The following is a 19132-nucleotide window of genomic DNA, read 5'->3' as shown; positions in this document are numbered from 1 at the left end:
CTCCCAGTAGGCCAAGGAACATCAGCCTCATGGTGGCGCTATAGCAGGGTCCTTCACATTTGGCCTATGACTCTTGCAAGACTAGATGTTCCGCCAAAACTAACAAATCGGTACACATCGGTTCAGATTTTTCCGATTCCATTCCAATTGGCTGTGACTGCCTTCCAAAATGTGCGGACAAAATGTGGGTTGGCACCCTGGCCTGGCGAAGACCTGCTGTTCAAGGAACACACTTCTTCTAGTCTATATACGTGAATTAGACAATTAAGGCAATTAAGACATCCTAACAAATAACACCGTGCTCTGCACAAAGAGACAATTCTGTCATTATAACAGAATCAGCTCATATGACTTACCGTAAATGTTAAAAAAATGTGTCTAAATTCGTTTTGCATAGATAGACTAAAATGTTGTTAAAAGTGTAAGTTGTGTATTACGATAATCATTGCTATAGTGTTTGTTCAGTACAGGGCATATCAAAAACAAAAACAAAAAAAAACATTTTAACACCCATGCCTGGAACAAATTGTTGCAGTCGGGCAGAAACCTTGTATCTGTTTGTTTTCTTTTGTAAATGTACGCCCTACTTCGTCAGCGTCACACGAAAGTCACAAAAATAGCCGATATAGAAGCTCACAACGCATCGCTTCATGATGCGTTGTGAGCTTGTAGATCTCAATTCCTTTGCCATTTCGGATTTGTTTTTTAAGTGAAAGTTAAAGTGGTCTGTCAGTGGGGTTTATAAACATTGTACCAATGAAAAGTATAAACAAGAGCTTGTGACTACATAATAACTCCATTGTATTCATTGGAACACAGGTTCTTTGTTTCCATTTCCTGAAAAGTAACAGTAACTGTACAAGGTTTCCGACCCAGACAGCAACGAAATTAAAATATATACTAAGTTATACTTTGAAGGTATAAAGTGACTGACCCATGTTTTACACATCTTCCCTAAATTGTTTCCACTGCATACGCTCTATACCTTAACAAATACAGAGCCAGCATAATGTCCGTTGTGTTTGAACAGTTCAGTGTGTATACTGTATACCATATGGAAGGCAACCAAACCAAACCAATAACACATACAAGTGTAAAAGTTCACTGGCACTTGAATGGGCTTGAATGCTGGGCATGACACAAAAACAACTCAAATAGTGCTGTCTTTCTCCATATCCTCTTTGTTATTGATGATGTTGATGTTAGCATGTCCGCTGGTAATTCCATTGGCTTCGATAGCATTTTCCGTGGCTTGGTTCCTCAGGGCTACCTTCTTCTGTCTCTTCACTATTTTGCGGTAGAGGAGTCCCCAAAGTGCACAGCTCAAACCATAGATCCCGTATACCAAACCCAGGAATGAAAATCTAAAATGGACACACATACAGTAGTTAGTGACTTATGTAGCACTACATAATGCATCTAATGCTTAGCTTTAGCAATACACTTCATTGGCAGCCAAATGTAAATCTCTCTTGCGAAATGCACCTGGAATTTGTTTCCAAGCAGCTTTGAGCGATAGAGATCTCTTCTATCAGAAAGCAAAGGTTTCAATCATAACCAAACATTCTCTACGGTACTGAGACGCATCTCTTCACTCATTTACATTTTCCATATGTACTTTATGGGGGAACTCCGTAAGACGCACTGTGAGGCAATGGTGCAATGAAAAACTAAGGAACTATATGAAAATGTATACACTGTACACCATCTAAGCTGTCGGATCCAGCTAGACCTGTTCCGAGAAGTGGAAGGCAGCTAAAAACAGCCAACCATGAGCCAGGTGCTAAAACCCAGTCTTAGCACCTGGCATTATAGCTTTCATGGTGCCCTTGGTGAACCCCTCCTTCGGCATCACACATCACCTGCGCCTGGGGAGAAACTCCCCGTACATATGGAATATGTTAAAGGAATGTAGAGATATTTTTAATACAATAAGAGAACCTGGGTTAACTCATTCTGCAGTGTATGCCTGGTCTACATGTGAAGCATTGTTGAATGACAGAACACGGCTTGGTTTCACTCTACCTAAATGCATTGGAGTCGTAGAGTCGACATGCTCCGCGGCCTCCACAGCGCTTGGTGCCCCACTTCAAACATGTCAGGTCAATAATTGCTCCAAAATAGATAGGAGGAGGGATCCCAGCTGAAAGCATGTGCACACACATATTTTGTTAATGAAATATGGTAGTTTTATGTTGAAAGAATGAATCCTCTAACCGTAACCCCCACCTATCCTTTATCTTAACCCTTATTTTCACCCTAACCTAAAACCTATACAGTACACCAGTGTTGCCAGATGTACGATAATTATCGTATTTGTACTACTATAATTTTACCCTCTGTATGATGTACGATCAATAATTCCAAAAATGCCCAAATGTACGATAATTTCGCCATATCACAGGAAGGAAGTTGCCTGCTTCCACGCAGCATGTGTGATGCGTTTTTGTCACGTAATAAATAGTTTTTTTTTTGGTGAAATTACATATTTACACTCTACATTTCTCTTTTTTAGCTGTGTACGATAGTTTTCTTTCAAATATGATCATTTTAAGCCTCCGGTCATACTTATTTTGAACTCCAATGTTTCTTTATAAAGGGTCTAGCATGAGCAACTTCTTAGATTATTGGAGGCTGTTTTGGCTAATGGTTATTTAAATTGTGTAATTTACAGAGCTACAGAAGAGTGATGTCATCCTGCAATTTGCATTGTTGCCATATTACGTTTCTGCCCTCTACGTCTCTCTCTCTCTCTCTCTTCTCTCTCTCTCTCTCTCTCTCTCTCTCTCTCTCTCTCTCTCTCTCTCTCTCTCTCATCTCTCTCTCTCTCTCTCTCTCTCTCTCTCTCTCTCTCTCTCTCTCTCTCTCTCATAAAAATACATTGTATATGTGATGTACAAAATTACATATCTTGAAAGATCTTGCCTGCAGGTGTACTCACACAAAGTTCTTATTATCAAGGTCTGCATTCCCAAAGCCAGTGACTTCAGATCCGGCTGGATGGACCTACAGCAATGTACACAAACATTCACACATTACTACTTTTATTAGTCTTTGTCGAAACATGTTCCAATTTTGAATTGGGGAGTGAAACGCTACCGTGAATTAATTGTGATGATTGTATCATGCACACACACTGCTGGCCATATGCTATACGTTTATCTGGTAGCTGGCACTGTGCTTATTCAGCACCATGGACAGAGGTGTGAAACATACACATTCAGGAGGTTTTCCATGTCAAGGAACACCCAAATTAATATGTATTTGGCCACGGACCCCCCATCTGTAAATATTTTGTGCCAGGGACATCCATACGATAAAGATATTTATTAATATTCCACATTTTTTTCAAGATTTCTTTCTCGAGTTTGTAGATCTGCTATTTTCAAATAGCCAGATGCATATAGGGTTAAAGTGGTGATGCTATATTAACTAATTTAGCTGGGGACCCCCTGGAACCCCCTCAAGGACCCCTGGGGGTCCCCGGACCCCACTTTGAGAACCACTGGCATAGGAGATTGGCTTGATGAGCTGTGTATGTGAGTGCCAGTAGTAATGAAGTGATCAAATGTGTTGTGGGGTTTGCAGTGATGGAAGAAGTACTCACATGTTTTACTTAAGTAAAAGTATCAATACTGCATTATAGATTTTTCAAGTTCAAAATGTATAATTCATTTTTTTTAAATAGCCGATCTCACAATGCGTCGCGATGATTGTGAGCTTGTAGATCCGCTATTTTCAAATATGACAAAATATATATAGGGCTGAAGTGGTTAGTGTGTTTTGTAATAATAATAAAAATGTCCAAAGTAACTAGTAAAGGTTTCATATAATTGTAGTGGAGCAAAATAACAATATTTTCTTCTGAGATGTAGTGGAGTAGAAGCAAAAGTATTGGAAATTGAAAATACTGAAGAAAGTAAAAGAGTACCTCAACATTTTAACTTAAGTACAGTACTTGAGTACATGCACTTAGTTACTTTACACCACTTGGGATTTGCAGAGTCAAATAAACGATATCTGACCTGAGCAGGACGATGTATCCCGGTGTGGCACCGCATGCAGACACAAAGGCTCCCAGCACGGTGACGGCCATGTAAATCTTAAACACGCGGTCACAGTCACCCTTCCTGGGGCACTGGCCCAGCACGGCCGACGTATTCATGCCCGGGGTCATCATCTCCCTCGTGCACGTGCAGTTACCAAACACCTAAAGGAAGATACATGTCAAAGGGTTGTGGAAATGACCTTTCGTTGATTGACGCAGGCAAGCTGGGAACAAAGTGGTGTATTGGTGTATTGTGTGTGTGTGTGTGTGTGTGTGGGGGGGGGGGGGGGGGTCGTAAGGAAGGTGGGGAGACAGTATAGGTGAGAATAAAAACACTTAAACTAAGACAGAGCTGAAATACTGCAAGCACGGGCAAAAATCCCATAGAGGTTGGAGGGGATTTTGATATTACATAATACCAATTTACCAGTAATAGGTTTAAAAATTGTGGGTGTCTATTTCTTTAGACACAAAGAAAACCCCACAATATATCATAAATCCAATCAATCAGGAATTGGAACACAGCCAAGTCATAGGCAACCCAGAGTGGCGGAGATATGCGCTTGGAGCGCCCCTCTCTAGTTTAATTTTTTTTTTTTTTTTAATGCAAAGCACATTGACTTCACCTGGTACAATATCAAATGTATTTGACTTGACTTGACTCACCATGTCCTTGCCGGAGCCTGTGAAGCTCTGGCAGCCTGCCAGGCAGGGTGAAGCGTATGTCATGCCGTTGGAGGCACACACAGGATCCCAGTGCTTTAGTGAGCAGGAACAGCCCATGTTACACTGGGACAACATGGTCTCAGGCTGGTAGGAGACCTGCGGGGTCCTGGTGTGCAAACACAGTCAATTGCACATGTCATACACATGGCAAACAATCACACAAATGCACACGTGCACGCAAACACAAGTTACGTATGAACTATGATGAGTTGCATGTCCTTTAACAACCTACACCATACAGTATACAGCAGGCCTATCCCCCAGGTACGTATGTCTGCAACTGCAAGCATTTCCCTTTACCAAAAAAAATTGCAAATCTACAAGTTCACTGTTGTTGTTCTGTTGCCTCACAGCAAGACGGCCATTGTGGCATACTGTATGATATCATAATTTAACATAATTTTAATATGACAATGGGACAAGACAATAGATTGTTGATTGACACCCTAGGGAGGGTTTTCTCTGTTTAATTTTATTACTTTGGGAAGGTCATCGTGTTTTTTTATTTATCTTTTAACGACAGGTCGTTAAAAGAACGACCTGTCCCTAAGTATTTGTATGATGTATTTATTTTGGCCATCAGTTATTTGTGGGTCATTTCCTTATTTTGTGTATCAGTGTGGGTACGTTTAAAACAGTTACAGCAATACTTGGATCTATAGTTCTGGGATCGACTAGTGTATTGTTTTGGTGAGTCTGTGATCGATTGCTTTGGTCCTCAATCCTGAAAAGCGTGCATCACAGTTGATCCTGCGCGTGCGCAAATGGCTGTTTTTATCACTATTTTCAGAATTTTTATTTTTATTTCTATTCAAACATGGAACTGATACATCAATAAAAGTCTGAACATCACACACACACAAACAAGGCTCTGCCAAATGACTTTCTTCAAGCACAAATAAAATGAAAGTGCTCAGATAAATCATATTAACTACATTAAGAAAGCTATCAGCTTCACATTGTTCAAATAGGTGCATGTAAGTAACAGAAAGTTCCAAAATGTGTTTAAAAAATGGTCTCTTTTTATGGTTGGCGCAACGTGTTGTGAGCTTGTAGATCGGCTAATTTGCCGAAGAGATTTGGTGTAGACTGAAAGAGTGAAAAAAGAGTGTACCAAGTAGAGTACGTTTTACTAAATATAGAGGGTTTAGCAAGTCAGCAAACGGTCGTGACACATTTGTAGTCATGTTACAGCCTTGTTAAAACCCAAATGCAGACTTTCTTTTCACCAGGAGATTGTAACGCATGAGGAGGTTTGCGCATCTCCCCCAGATGCGCAAACCCCAACCACTGTCCAGTAGACTCTATTGTACAGTATATGGGAATAAAACACTGTCACAACACGTTTTTTTGTTCCCAAACGTTTTAGCTCAAGACCCAGAAGATAAATTAGGCGTTTTCCCGGTACCCAATCTAGTGAAAATAGCAGATCTACAAGCTCACAAAGTGTCGCTTTGCGCCACGTTTTGAGCTGGTAGATCTGCTATTTTCACTACTTCTCAAACTTTGTATCTATTTATTTATGGAAATTATTCGATTTTCTTCATTTTATTTATGAAATACTTTTGAAAAATGTTGGAGTTGTTTTTAATTTGACGAAAAGTTGTGATTTTGTTTTGTTTAAACTCGTTTTAATCGTTTGAAATAATATACATTTTTTAAATGTAGGAAACAGAAAAAAGGGACCCATAAAAATTGGTCAGCGATCCAAAGTTTGGGGAAACAGTGCAGTAGGCCTTTCAAATGCATATACGACCACTCACCCCTGGTAGTCGACAGTGAGCCCCGCCACCTGTGAGTTGTCACAGTAGAGGAAGAACTGGATGAAGAGCAGGCCGAAGGACAGGAGGGTGGTGCTGAAGGAGATCCTGGCTGCTCCGACGATGCCCAGTTTGAACCGCTTCAGGACAAAACCCCCTGTGATGATGCCCAACGCCACCGCCGGCAGGCTCATGGTACCTGATTGTTAGGATAATGAGAGAGAGAGATCATGTGTTTTTTGTTTTGTTTTGGAGGTTCATAGTAGTAGTATTAGAGACAATTATTTGCTTTACAGCTGTCGTACTGTATCTGATTCACCATTCATCCAGACTCCAGTTAAAAAAGAACAATCAGGCAGCGGCAGGAATTTAACCTACTGAGCCGTTTTCTCTGAATTAGTCTCTCTATTACCATTGAGCTTTAAATCTAAGCTCAAAACTCACTTCACACCCTATATTTTAGGGTTAGGATATTACTTTGGTAAGTTAGCCATTACAGATGGATATATATGAATCAGACTTGCCCTCAGTGCACTCCAGAGATTTTAAAAGGCGCAATTTGTAGGACACTCACGTTGCACGGACCCACATACATGCATTGAAATGTGAGCCACGTGTCGGAGCCCATGGTAAAGAATCACAAAAGGCATGGCTTGTACATACACATACCACAGTTTTATAGGCTATATGCAAAAACAAACACACAATTGGAACACCTGCAGTGCTTTGCGCTTCACTTTCAAGTTGAGATAATCTCTGGAAGTCACACTTCCTTCCATCAACATCATTGTTTCGACCGCCTTGGAATTCAAAGTGCAGTTAAACAAGGAACAACGACAACAAAGATGGTGCTACACTGTACCTATCAACATGATGGTCTTGGAGGCAGACTGGCCGTAGACTTGCTCCATGAACTTGGGTTTGAAAGTGATCATGCCGACGAAGCCATTAACAGCCACTACGCCGACCAGGATGATGATCCGGTAGACGCCGTTGCTGAAAAGCCTCTTCAGAGAAGGAATGAAATCTGATGAAAAACAGGACAATGAGGAAGAAAAGTCAGCACCAATAGCTCTATTAACCACATTAACCCTCGTGTCCCTGTTCTGGGCATGTCGTAATTGGCGAACATTCAGCAAAAAAATTGGTGATCATTCTGCGAAAATGGCTGATCTACAAGCTGTGTGAGCTTGAATAGCTAGATCAGCATACGTTCTATTTTAGAAAAAAAGGAGACAAAGCACAGACCCCTGGGGGGACCCTGGTCGACCGAGTACCTCATATAGGGTGTAAGCGGTTAAAAAAAAGGCTGTAGATCATTTTGCGGGGCAATAAAGATTAGCAGAGTTTAATTCAATTATCTTGCTTAGTGAATAGCTGTTACACTCAGGACATAAAGTAGGCCTACTGGTGTACTGGTGTTCTTCAGGCCTACTCCTGTGCCTGGTTTGTCTCACAACGCTGTTTGAACCTCAACTCTGACCTAATTAGATTAGACTTTATTGATCCCTGGCAGGTGTGTTTTATTGCAGAATCCTTATCCAGCACAGCTAAGACACAGTTAAGAGGTCAAAGCTACCGTTACTTCTGTTTACATAAGTAATCAACATTGCCAATTATTTTTGTATCGCTTCGCCTTTCACAAATTCAGATTTGACACATAGATCATTTGTGAAACTATCTCACTACAATTATATAATTATTTCACGGTTTAATTATTATTATTATTATTATTTTTCGACACCTCCATTTTATACACCTTTCATTGAATTAACCACTTAAACCCCAGCATTCAGCGAAAGCTTTCCCCACAATAACAGAAAACGGAAAAGACAGTAGTACTAGTACTAGTATTGAGCCCTGAGGGACTCCAGTTACCCATATGGAGTTCAAGTGGTTAATCAAGTCAAAAATGCAATTTCGCACCTTTAGCCAGCTCAGCCAGGGTAACAGGCTTCTCCTCCTCTTTGTGGGAGCGGTCGTCCTCGGGTAGGAAATTCTCCTGCTCTGCCTCTTTGGACGGCGGCTCCACGCTTGGATCCTCCTGGCCTTGCTTGGGTAGAGATTTGGGGAGGAACCAGAACGGGATCCCGGCCAGCAGCATGAGGATGCCAGTCACCAGGAAGCCTAGCCACCAGGCCCCCACCCAGCGAGAGTCCTTATGGTTGATGGTGATACTCTCTGGGAGAAGGAGAAAGATGAAGCCTAATTCATACTCCGTTTTACGACGCTGTCGCTTTGCCAAAAAGAGCACGTCTACAAGCTAATGATGTGCCACGTCACAATGCATTGTTAGCTTGTAGATCTGTTCTTTTTGGCAAGGCAAGTTTATTTGTGAAGCACATTTCAACAACAAGGCAATATGTCAAGCAAAGGAAACATTTAAAATGACATTATAGGATACAATAAAACAAAAGAAGTAAAAAATAACAAATACAATTACAGTGCAGAAGAGAAAGAAAAAAATTATAGTGAAAAAGTTACATTTCAGAGATTGATGATGCTATGGCTATTTGGGAGCTCTTGTCATGGACAAGTTTTGGAACCCCTGTGCTGGACAGAGTGTTCTGACACAAGCAAACAGGAACAAAGATGTCATACATAAACTGAGCTACTGTAACAACAATGATCAATTATGAGAGTCTCCCAAACATGACTCATGATGGCTTGGATTACTGGAAGGTCCTGTCGTGTCATCATAGCCTCTGGTAGACAAACAGTGCAGTTGTCCAAAGAGTGGAAAGAGCAATGCCGTTGCTTCTTCTGAACATATTTCCCTTGTTGGGCGGCATATTGAAATATTGTATTAAAAAAGGCCACTAACATGTTGCCGTCACAACCAAAAAGAAAGTATTTACCCAAGTCCACAATGCCGATGTCCACGTAGATTTTGGCACAGTAAGAACCCATCATGTACCCTGCAATAGGACCTAGCATACCTATGGTCTGGATGCATGCTGGTGAGACAGACAGACAGACAGACAGACAGACAGACAGACAGACAGAAGGACACAGAGACAGAGAGTCAGTCATTACAACATAAATATGTTTGCCATTGCAGAATAATGATTCCTAACTGTATTTAGGGAAAGCTATCCCCTACATTCTGCAGCAAATGACAAGCGTCCTAATTTAGGAATATCCTAAAATTAAGATTAAGTCTGATGCTGCCATGGGCACTGCCATGAGTTTAGCAATGGCTTCTGCAAAACAGGTTTTCTTCTTTTTAGCATAATATTAGATCAATATTTAGATTTTTTCTGTATTGAGGCTCTAGTTTTCATGCCTAAAAAGACAGGAAGAGAGGAGACAGACAAGCTGGGTGAAAATCTGTAAAAACTGGAAAGGATCAATGGAAAAGTGGACATTTAGTTAACTAGAGCTAGAACACATCCATGAAATAGAGATAAAATACCCAGTGAAATTATCTAAAGTACTTAACACTTATGACTGTTGTTTTGATAACTACTTCTATCCTGGTAGCTCTAACTTGTTGTCTTAGCGGTCTATTTACTTGAGCTCTCACCCTGTTGCTGGTTGACTTGGGTTCATGACTCTTATTACTCTGACCTTGCTTGCACACTGTGTGTACTTGCCCTGAATGAGACCACCTGCTAAATGCCTAAATTGTAAATGTGTAAATCATACACAGAAACATACAACTTTAAAATGTTCAACTCCATTCAACCTTTTTGATATGTTGTATACTTTTAGTTTTTGTTTTCACAGCTTTGCAACAATGATGGAATGTTAAGCTTGCAAGACTGGTGATGACATTCGGAATGTGTTCATTTCCAGACATAATGGAAGTCAATGGGTCTTAAACCTTGCCCGAATGTGGAGGTGACTGAGGTCATCACGTCATCAACCGAATCAAATTAATCAAAGTGCAGAACAATAGATGCAGAAAGAAACAACAAGCCATCAATATGATGTCAAACAGATCTACAAGGGAGAACACACATTTCCCCAGGAACTGTCAGCTCTAGTTCATGCAATAGGCTCTATGCACAGCAGCCATATTCCTTACTTGCTTAACAGGTGTTACCAATGATACTAATGAAGGCGGAGCACAGTGGTTTTCAAACTTTTTGATTTATTTTTGATTTCTGAGAGTGTACAAATGGACCCTTACGGGTCCATTTGTACACTCTCAGAGTTACACACCCGTAAGGGGCCATTTGGAACCCCCTCAATGAACCATGAGGGTCCCTGGACCACACTCTGAGACCCACTGGTGTAGCAGAGTGTGTCCAGTGAGCCAACATGCACAATATCAGCACACTGACTCTGTTTGACCAGAACGGAACAGAGCCTTCATCAGTATCATTGGTAATACCTGTGAAGGGAGTAAGGAAGAGGTTCAGTTTCAGGCTTCTGTGCATAGAGCCTATACACAAATCCACGGAGCGCTGCCCTGCGCGCAGCCATTGCTGCGGTGTCAACGCTCCGCGGACGCAACACCGCAGCAATGGCCGCCTACAGGCAGCTACAGGCAGCTACAGGCAGCTACAGGCAGCGCGTCTGTGGATTCGTCTATAGTGGGGTGATTTAAAGGGCCCTGACTGTACATATTAGGAAGTACAGGTGCGTTCAGAAATACGCTCTTTGAATTGAATATTACGTTAAATAAACACACCCACTCAAAATATGGTGGAGAGGTTGAGTGACATGAAAGTAACACGGGCAGAAGGACGTGCAATTTAACCAACCGAGATAAATGACTCAACTCAACTAAAATGGTATTTATAGAGCACATTTCAAATGACCGAGGCCAACCAAAGTGCAATACAAAACAGCAGTAGAAAACAACAACGTGACAATCCATACAATACAAAAATACATGCAGCAATTGAAAGACTATTTGTATCAGATAAGCTGTGCTCAAAGGCCAGAGAAAAGAGATATGTCTTCAATAATGATTTAAAAATGTATATGGACTGAGAGACTCTAATATTAAATGGAAGGCTATTCCAGAGCCTCGGGGCAGCCGCAGCAAACTCCATCACCTCTAGTCCTTTTTTTTGGTCGTGAGCTCAACCAGTAGCGTCTGGTCGGCCGACCTCAGGGGTCTGGATGGAATTTAATCCTCGATAAGGTCTGTGAGGATAGCCGGGGGCATTCGTTCTTTAAAAGCAAACATTAAAACCTTAAAATCAATTCCAAAACGGACCGGGAGCCAATGGAGAGAGGCCAAAACAGGAGTAGTATAGTCACGCTTCTTTGGGGAGCGTACTCAATGACCCCCTTCTTTGTACGTGAGGACTATTTTCGGCCATTCGGCTATTCGGCTATTTTCGGCTATTTTCACAATATTTATCAGTGGAACAGAGTCAAAAAAATGTAATGCCTCAACTCCTACAATTCCAATTGCAAAATAATAACTCACCGAGGTAGAAGGCGGTGTTCTCCTCTCTGGAGAAGTCATCCAAGTAGGAGATTCCTAAAGGCATGATGGGCGTCTCTCCGATGCCTCGGAGCATGTTCCCCAGGAACACATAGACCCACATGGATGAGCCGGCCTCCTTCTCACAGGCTGTGGAGCGATAACCCAACTTTAGGCCTGATTTATACTTTGTCCAACAACAGTGTCAAAATAGCAGATCTAATAGGCGTACAGCGGTGCGTGACACTAGGTTGCACGATGGATGATTGTGCAACCAAAGACAACTAGACTTAGATTGTGCAGTTACAAAAGCATTTTGGCCAAGTATAGCCTATTATAGTTTCTGTGAAACAGTTACACCTTGCTTTAGAATTAGAAAACTAGATACAGATCTGAGATGGAAGATTCTTAGCATAATTCTTGCAAAATGTGATCCCAAGGATTGTGGCCGTCATGTCACCTGCTTGACTCTCTGCAGAGGGTAACTCATCGTCAGCGATGCCACTGCTGTTGGACATACAGGGCAGAATGGTGTCTGTAGCATTGACGTCTGTGTTGTGAGACACACTGGTCTCATATTTATACCTGAGAGATGGAGACAATAACAATAACAATAATCACAAGAACATGTGGGGTTGCAAAATTTTTACATGACAGTATGTATTGCAATACAGTATGTTTGTGTTATTGTTCAGTAGCTTGCTTTACAAGGTTTAACAGGATAGTAAAAGATTAATGAAATTGTGCACTGACGGCTCCAAGAAGAAGTGAGGCAAGGCTGTGCAGAAGGCCCCAGCAGCCATGACCAGGCAGCCGGCCCCGATCAGCCTGGGTCGATGAAGCTTGGCCCCAAAGTAGCTCACAAAGGCTATGACCATCAGGTTGCCTGGGAGTGACGGATGGATGGAGGCATGAATGAATGAATGAATGAATTAATTAATTAATTAATGACACCATTGTGATACATTTTCTCCCTAGCAGTATTTCAAATTAAAATGCTAACTGGACCATAGCCAGTGGTGGATATGTGGTAGATATGGGCTGGAATGCTCCCCTATGCTGCCTGAGACATATGCATTTTTTTAGAGAGGTTTGTATTAAGCATATTTAATTTCTAGTTTCTGACCAGAAACAACAACCATTCTGCAGTACCAGTGTTTAGTCTGCTGAATTCGATTGTAATAATTGCTGTTGGATCTAATGTTTCTAAAATAAACCTCCCTGTCCCTTTATTTCTTGACGCACAGAATAACGTGAAATATAAGGACAAACAAGTTCATCCAGTAATAATAATTGACTGATTGTCAATAATTTTTTTTCATAATTATTCTTAGCTCTAGCCAGCCAATTCACCCAAAAGGGTAATTTATACTTAGTTGCACGAAAAATACATCTTTTTCAACTCCGCTCAAACTGCCCTCTGGTGGTGCATGCTATGTACTACAATAACAATACATCGCCTCAATACAGATTCAGAATCTCTATCAGTTTAAAGAAAGAGGAGCCTGGATTCCTAGATATCCTGGTAATATTGTTACACCGCTGAAGCCTACTGACATGCCATTTTGGGGTTCAATTCAGATCATATGAGCACTGTAGAGTTCAGGGAAAAACATACCCAACTCAAAACTGCCATCTATGACTCCGACAAGCGAGCTGGGTATATCAAACCTCCGTTCAATCTGGATCATTGAACTCTTCATATAGGAGCCCCCAAAGGCTTTGGCAAAGTACACGAAACACAAGGACATCATGAAGAGCTGCAGAAAACACACACACACACACACACACACACACACACACACACACACACACACACACACACACACACACACACACACACACACACACACACACACACACACACACACACACACACACACACATTGTTGAATGAAGGCGGCATGACATTTTTTTCCTAGTCAAGTCTATTTGTGTAAAAAAGCCAAATCTATGTAATTACTAATTTTTATACTGGTAAAACACTGTGCTCTCGGTATCAAACTATAGGTAATTGTTATTATTTGCCGATTTCTCCACAGACTGACCACAATGAACAGGTACAAAGATGCATTACTCATTTGCTACTACAGTATAGAGCACCGAAGTCTGATATCACTGCCACTATAGAGCATGGGTTCCCAAACTTTTCAGCCCGCGACCCCAAAATAAGGCGGTCATTGACTCGCGACCCCACCTAAACCTGGAGGTAATTTATGCACATAAACTTGCACGTTCTGTGCGCATTTGAAATGTATTAAAATGGTAAAATGTACTATTTGTAATAATTGTAGGTTGTATTTCATCCATTCAAAAATCCATTCAAAAAAAAATTATGACCCAAAATAATTTTGCGACCCCACCGTCAGTCTCCCGCGACCCCAAGTGGGGTCGCGACCCCAACTTTGGGAACCCCTGCACTAGAGGGCACTGAGTAATTTTCTTCTATTGGAATTCCCATAGGCAAATCTTAGATTGCGTCATATAAGAACTGTGTTCCAAAAATAAACAAATCACTCCAGGATACGAAGCATCAACTGATTCTTTTTTTTTTTCCCCCCAAACACAGACGTCAAATGTAACTCATAAACGACACAGAGTTTTCATTCGTTTATTTTTGGAACACAGTTCTTATATGCAGTGGTGGAAAAAGTACTCAAATTCTTTACTTAAGTAAAAGTACCAATACTGCAATATAAAAATACTCTGTTACAAGTAAAAGTCCAGAATAAAAAACTTACTTGAGTAAAAGTACAAAAGTATTGGCATCAAAATGTACTTAAAGTACCAAAAGTAAAAGTACTAAATATTTGAAAATAGCAGATCTACAAGCTCACAACGCGTCGCGATGCGACGCGTTGTGAGCTTGTAGATCAGCTATTTTCAAATAGCCTATGTATAAAATAGGGCTAAAGTGGTTAATGTATGTTTCATTATATCATAATTTATATCTGAAAAGTAACTAGTAACTAAAGTTTTCAAGTAAATGTAGTGGAGTAAAAGTACAATATTTGCTTCTGAGATGTAGTGGAGTAGAAGTAAAAGTATTGGAAATTGGAAATACTCAAGTAAAGTACAAATACCTCAAAATTGTACTTAAGTACAGTACTTAAGTAAATGTACTTAGTTACTTTCCACCACTGTACGACGTAATCTAAGATAACTCTGTGACCCAGGGGTCGTGGAACTCCACCCTGTCCCAACTGCTGTCCCACAGTCTGGGACAGGGTCCCACCTGCTCTCCTGCTTCACCAACACCACGCAGCAGGAGGTTGAGGATATTGTTGGAAGGATGAAGCCCTCTAGCTGTGCCCTGGACCCCCTTCCCACCACCCTAGTCAAATTCAACATCTCTGCAATAAGTCCCCTGATCACCAAAATCATCAACCTCTCCCTCCGGACCGGCCACATTCCACCCGTTCTTAAAACTGCCATTCTAACACCCCTCCTCAAAAAGCCCTCCCTAGACCCAGACATTCTGACCAACTACAGGCCCATCTCAAATCTCCCATTCCTCTCTAAAATTCTGGAGAAAGTAGTGTCCACACAACTACAAAATCATCTCAACCTCAACAATCTCTATGAAACATTCCAATCTGGTTTTCGCTCCGCCCACAGCACGGAAACCGCCCTGGTCAGGGTCACAAATGACCTCCTAATGGTGGCTGATGATGGCTCCCCGTCTCTGCTCATCCTCCTGGACCTTTTTTCCGCTGCGTTTGACACCGTCGAGCATGGCATCCTTCTCACCCTCCTTCACTCCACCATGGGACTCAGCGGTACAGCATTAGACTGGTTTAAGTCTTATATCTCTGGCAGGACAGAGTACGTCTCCCTGGGAGGTTCAAAATCTCTCACCCAGCCTGTCACCTGTGGTGTCCCCCAGGGATCTGTCCTCGGTCCCACTCTGTTCACCCTGTACCTGCTACCCCTTGGCCGTGTCATCAGCAGGCATGTAATATCTTTCCACTGCTATGCTGATGACACACAACTGTACATAAAAACCAAGCAAATCCCCTCTGCCGCTCAGTCATCATCATCATCATCATCATCATCACTACCGCCCTTATCCACTCTCACTACCTGCCTGGAGGAGATAAAGGCGTGGATGAGTAACAACTTTCTGCAGCTAAACAGTTCCAAAACTGAAGTAATTCTTATAGGCACCCCACACCAGATAAAAACATCCCCCATAACCAGCATCACCTTCTCCGGACAGGACCTCCCCCTCTCACCGGTTGTCACAAACCTGGGAGTAAAAATGGACCCTCACCTCAACTTCGAGGCCCACATCAAATATCTATGCAAAACATCCTTCTTTCACCTCAGAAACATTTCAAAACTCTGTCCCACACTCAAGCTAGTAGATTCAGAAAAAACTCGTCCACGCCTTTGTCTCCTCCAGGTTGGACTATTGCAACGCACTTCTCATCGGGATCCCTAGCAAGAGCCTTCAAAGGCTCCAGTATATTCAGAACAGCGCTGCTAGGGTCCTGATGAGAGTGCGCAAACATGAGCATATCACACCCATCCTCCGTTCACTCCACTGGCTTCCCGTTGCTTTCCGGACCCAATACAAAATATCCCTGTTGACACATCAGTGCATCCACGGCAACGCTCCCTCCTACCTCAAGGAACTAGTCTCCCTACAACCCTCAACCCGCAACCTCTGCTCTTCAAACACCAACCTCCTCAACACCCACAAGGCCAATCTACGTACCATGGTCGACCGGGCTATCTGCTCGGTTGCCCCCAAACTGTGGAACGCCCTCCCTGTCCACCTGAGAGCACCACAGTCGGTCGACTGCTTTAAGAGAGGACTAAAGACCTACCTTTTTAGCATTTATTTTAGCTGGTTTTACACACACGTGTGTGTGTGATCACCTTACACGCGCACACACACAAACAAACACACACACACACACACACACACACACACACACACACACACACACACACACACACACACACACACACACACACACACACACACACACACACACACACACACACACACACACACACACACACACACACACACACACACACACCGTACTTTTCCTGACATTAGCTGGTCCATTGTCTTTGTTAGTTTTTCATTTGACTATACACAAAGAATGGCAATCTAATATTTAAAATGTTAGTGGCTTATCTAAATACATTTAACATATCTTTGTGGAATTGTAGCATGATTCCATTTGGTATATTTTGAAACATGTGGAATGTCTGCAATTTCTTGCACCATGGTCAGTTCACACTTTGCTGTTGGTGATGTTTGTGTAAGACTCAAGCCTTGTTGTAAAGACTGTTAACCATTACTGGGCTTTACTTTGTAGGATGGCTCGTTGGCTGTACATCCTATAGTTCAGTGTTTTTTACAACAGGTGAACATGCCTTTGGTGGGTAAATGGCAGAGCCTGGCATATAGTAAAGTCCTCTGCAGTCGTTAATCTTACGAGTGTACAAAATTTACAGTACTACAAATGGTTAGGGTCCATTTGGTTACATAAGGATATTACTGTGTAAAGCTTGTACATGTTTGGTCCCATCAAACATCATGTACAGGAATAATAAAAATAATAATAATTATTATTATTATTATTATAATGGAATCACCTCACATCTTGTTTGTTGGTTCATATATAGAGGTGTCAATAATGTTAAGTATAAGGTCAGATTACATACTGGACGATTTCCTTCTCTCTCCCAAACATCATTTCAATGTAAATGTTGTTAAGGCTAATCAGAAAACACAATCAATTCCATACATCTGATAGTGGTTCTCAAACGTTTCAGGCCGTGACCCCCAAAATAATCATATTTTAACTGGGGATCCCCCACCCTGACAAGCACTTGGAATGATGGGAGATTCGGTTCCGCAGATAAATATTGTGAAAATACGCCTACACGTTGCGAGGCCTTGTGGGCGTTTTCACAATATTTCCCTCTTTCTTAGGAATATTTGACAATTTTACCAATGTTTGATAATAGTTTATAGTATTGTCAATTATTTTGACGCAGTAATGTGTTTTGTTTTTGTTTGTTTGTTTGTTTGTTTTTCATTTTTAAAGTAGTAACACATTTCTTAAAAGTCCTTAAATTGTCACTTTAGAAAAATGTGCAGGGACCCTGTTATAGACTTATACATGTTGGTTTGTTTACTCTTGAGTGAGAAAACAATGTTGCACATTAAGCAAATCCTGTGGGGACCCCACAAAATCATTTGAGGACCCCCCCCCCCCCCCCCAAGGGGTCCCGACCCACAGTTTGAGGACCACTGCCATAGTAAAAGTAAAGTGCCTTTTAAATATAATCGGTGATGACAAGGGTGCTGACCTTGAGCTTGGAGCAGCAAGCCTCACGTGGCGCCTTGGTCTCAACACTCATGATACTGGCTTGTGGATCCACAGAGAGAAAGACACACAAGATCTGACAAACACAATTACATTAGTGATAAAACACATCGATAAACATTCTTTAAACCATTCTGTAGGTAGAGTATGTTAATAGAATATAACTAGCAGTGGTGGAAAGTAACAAAATACATTTACTCAAGTACTGTACTTAAGTAATTTTGAGGTATTTATCTTTACTGGAGTATTTCCAGTTCTCAGTACTTTTACTTCTACTCCATGACATCTCAGAGGCAAATATTGCACTTTTACTCCATTACAATTATTTGAAAACTTCAGTTACTAGTTACTTTGCAGATATAAATGATTATATTATAAAACATACATTAACCCCTTTGGTCCTATTTTATACACAGGCTATTTGAAAATAGCCGATCTACAAGCTCACAACGCGTCGTGATGCGACACGTTGTGAGCTTGTATATCTGCTATTTTCAAACATTTTAGATCTTTTACTTTTATTGCTTTAAAGGGATATTTCACTTTCAAAAAAACTTTGGGTAATTTTATCGTCTACTCAGGCTTTTGTGAGCCCTCCAGACAGTTTTTAAGTTGCTTGATTCAGTATTTAGATATTTGATATTCATTTTATCAGACACGCCCCCTTCCTATACAAACCCCTTATAACTTCAAACTCCATTTTTAATTGTTGGGGTTCTATTGAGACATTTAGACCCTGGTGTTGGGGAGGACACCTGCTGGTTGCTGTCCACAGATATTTGCATAAAACTCAAATGGAAATGACTCTTTCCCACTCCGGTACAAATCCCGGGTGGATTGGGCAGCTTTAACTTCATGT

General features: G+C 41.4%; 1 protein-coding gene across 1 annotated transcript; it reads right to left on the bottom strand.

Annotated features, from left to right (window-relative positions):
- Positions 1-1150: 1150 nt before the first annotated feature.
- Positions 1151-18307, bottom strand: LOC308079223 (solute carrier organic anion transporter family member 1C1-like; the record flags this gene model as incomplete). The annotated part of the gene is made up of 14 exons (XM_080420599.1): positions 1151-1364; positions 2026-2143; positions 2942-3006; positions 4026-4210; positions 4715-4880; positions 6538-6733; positions 7397-7561; positions 8461-8715; positions 9393-9491; positions 11924-12070; positions 12381-12505; positions 12674-12806; positions 13539-13680; positions 18257-18307. The coding sequence occupies 14 exons, from the start codon at positions 18305-18307 to the stop codon at positions 1151-1153; spliced, it is 2061 nt and encodes a 686-aa protein (XP_080276725.1).
- Positions 18308-19132: the final 825 nt, after the last annotated feature.

The sequence above is a fragment of the Gymnoscopelus braueri genome (assembly GCF_963280865.1).
Source record: "Gymnoscopelus braueri genome assembly, chromosome: 23".
Lineage (NCBI taxonomy): Eukaryota > Metazoa > Chordata > Actinopteri > Myctophiformes > Myctophidae > Gymnoscopelus > Gymnoscopelus braueri.
This window is presented reverse-complemented; position numbering and strand designations above follow the sequence as displayed.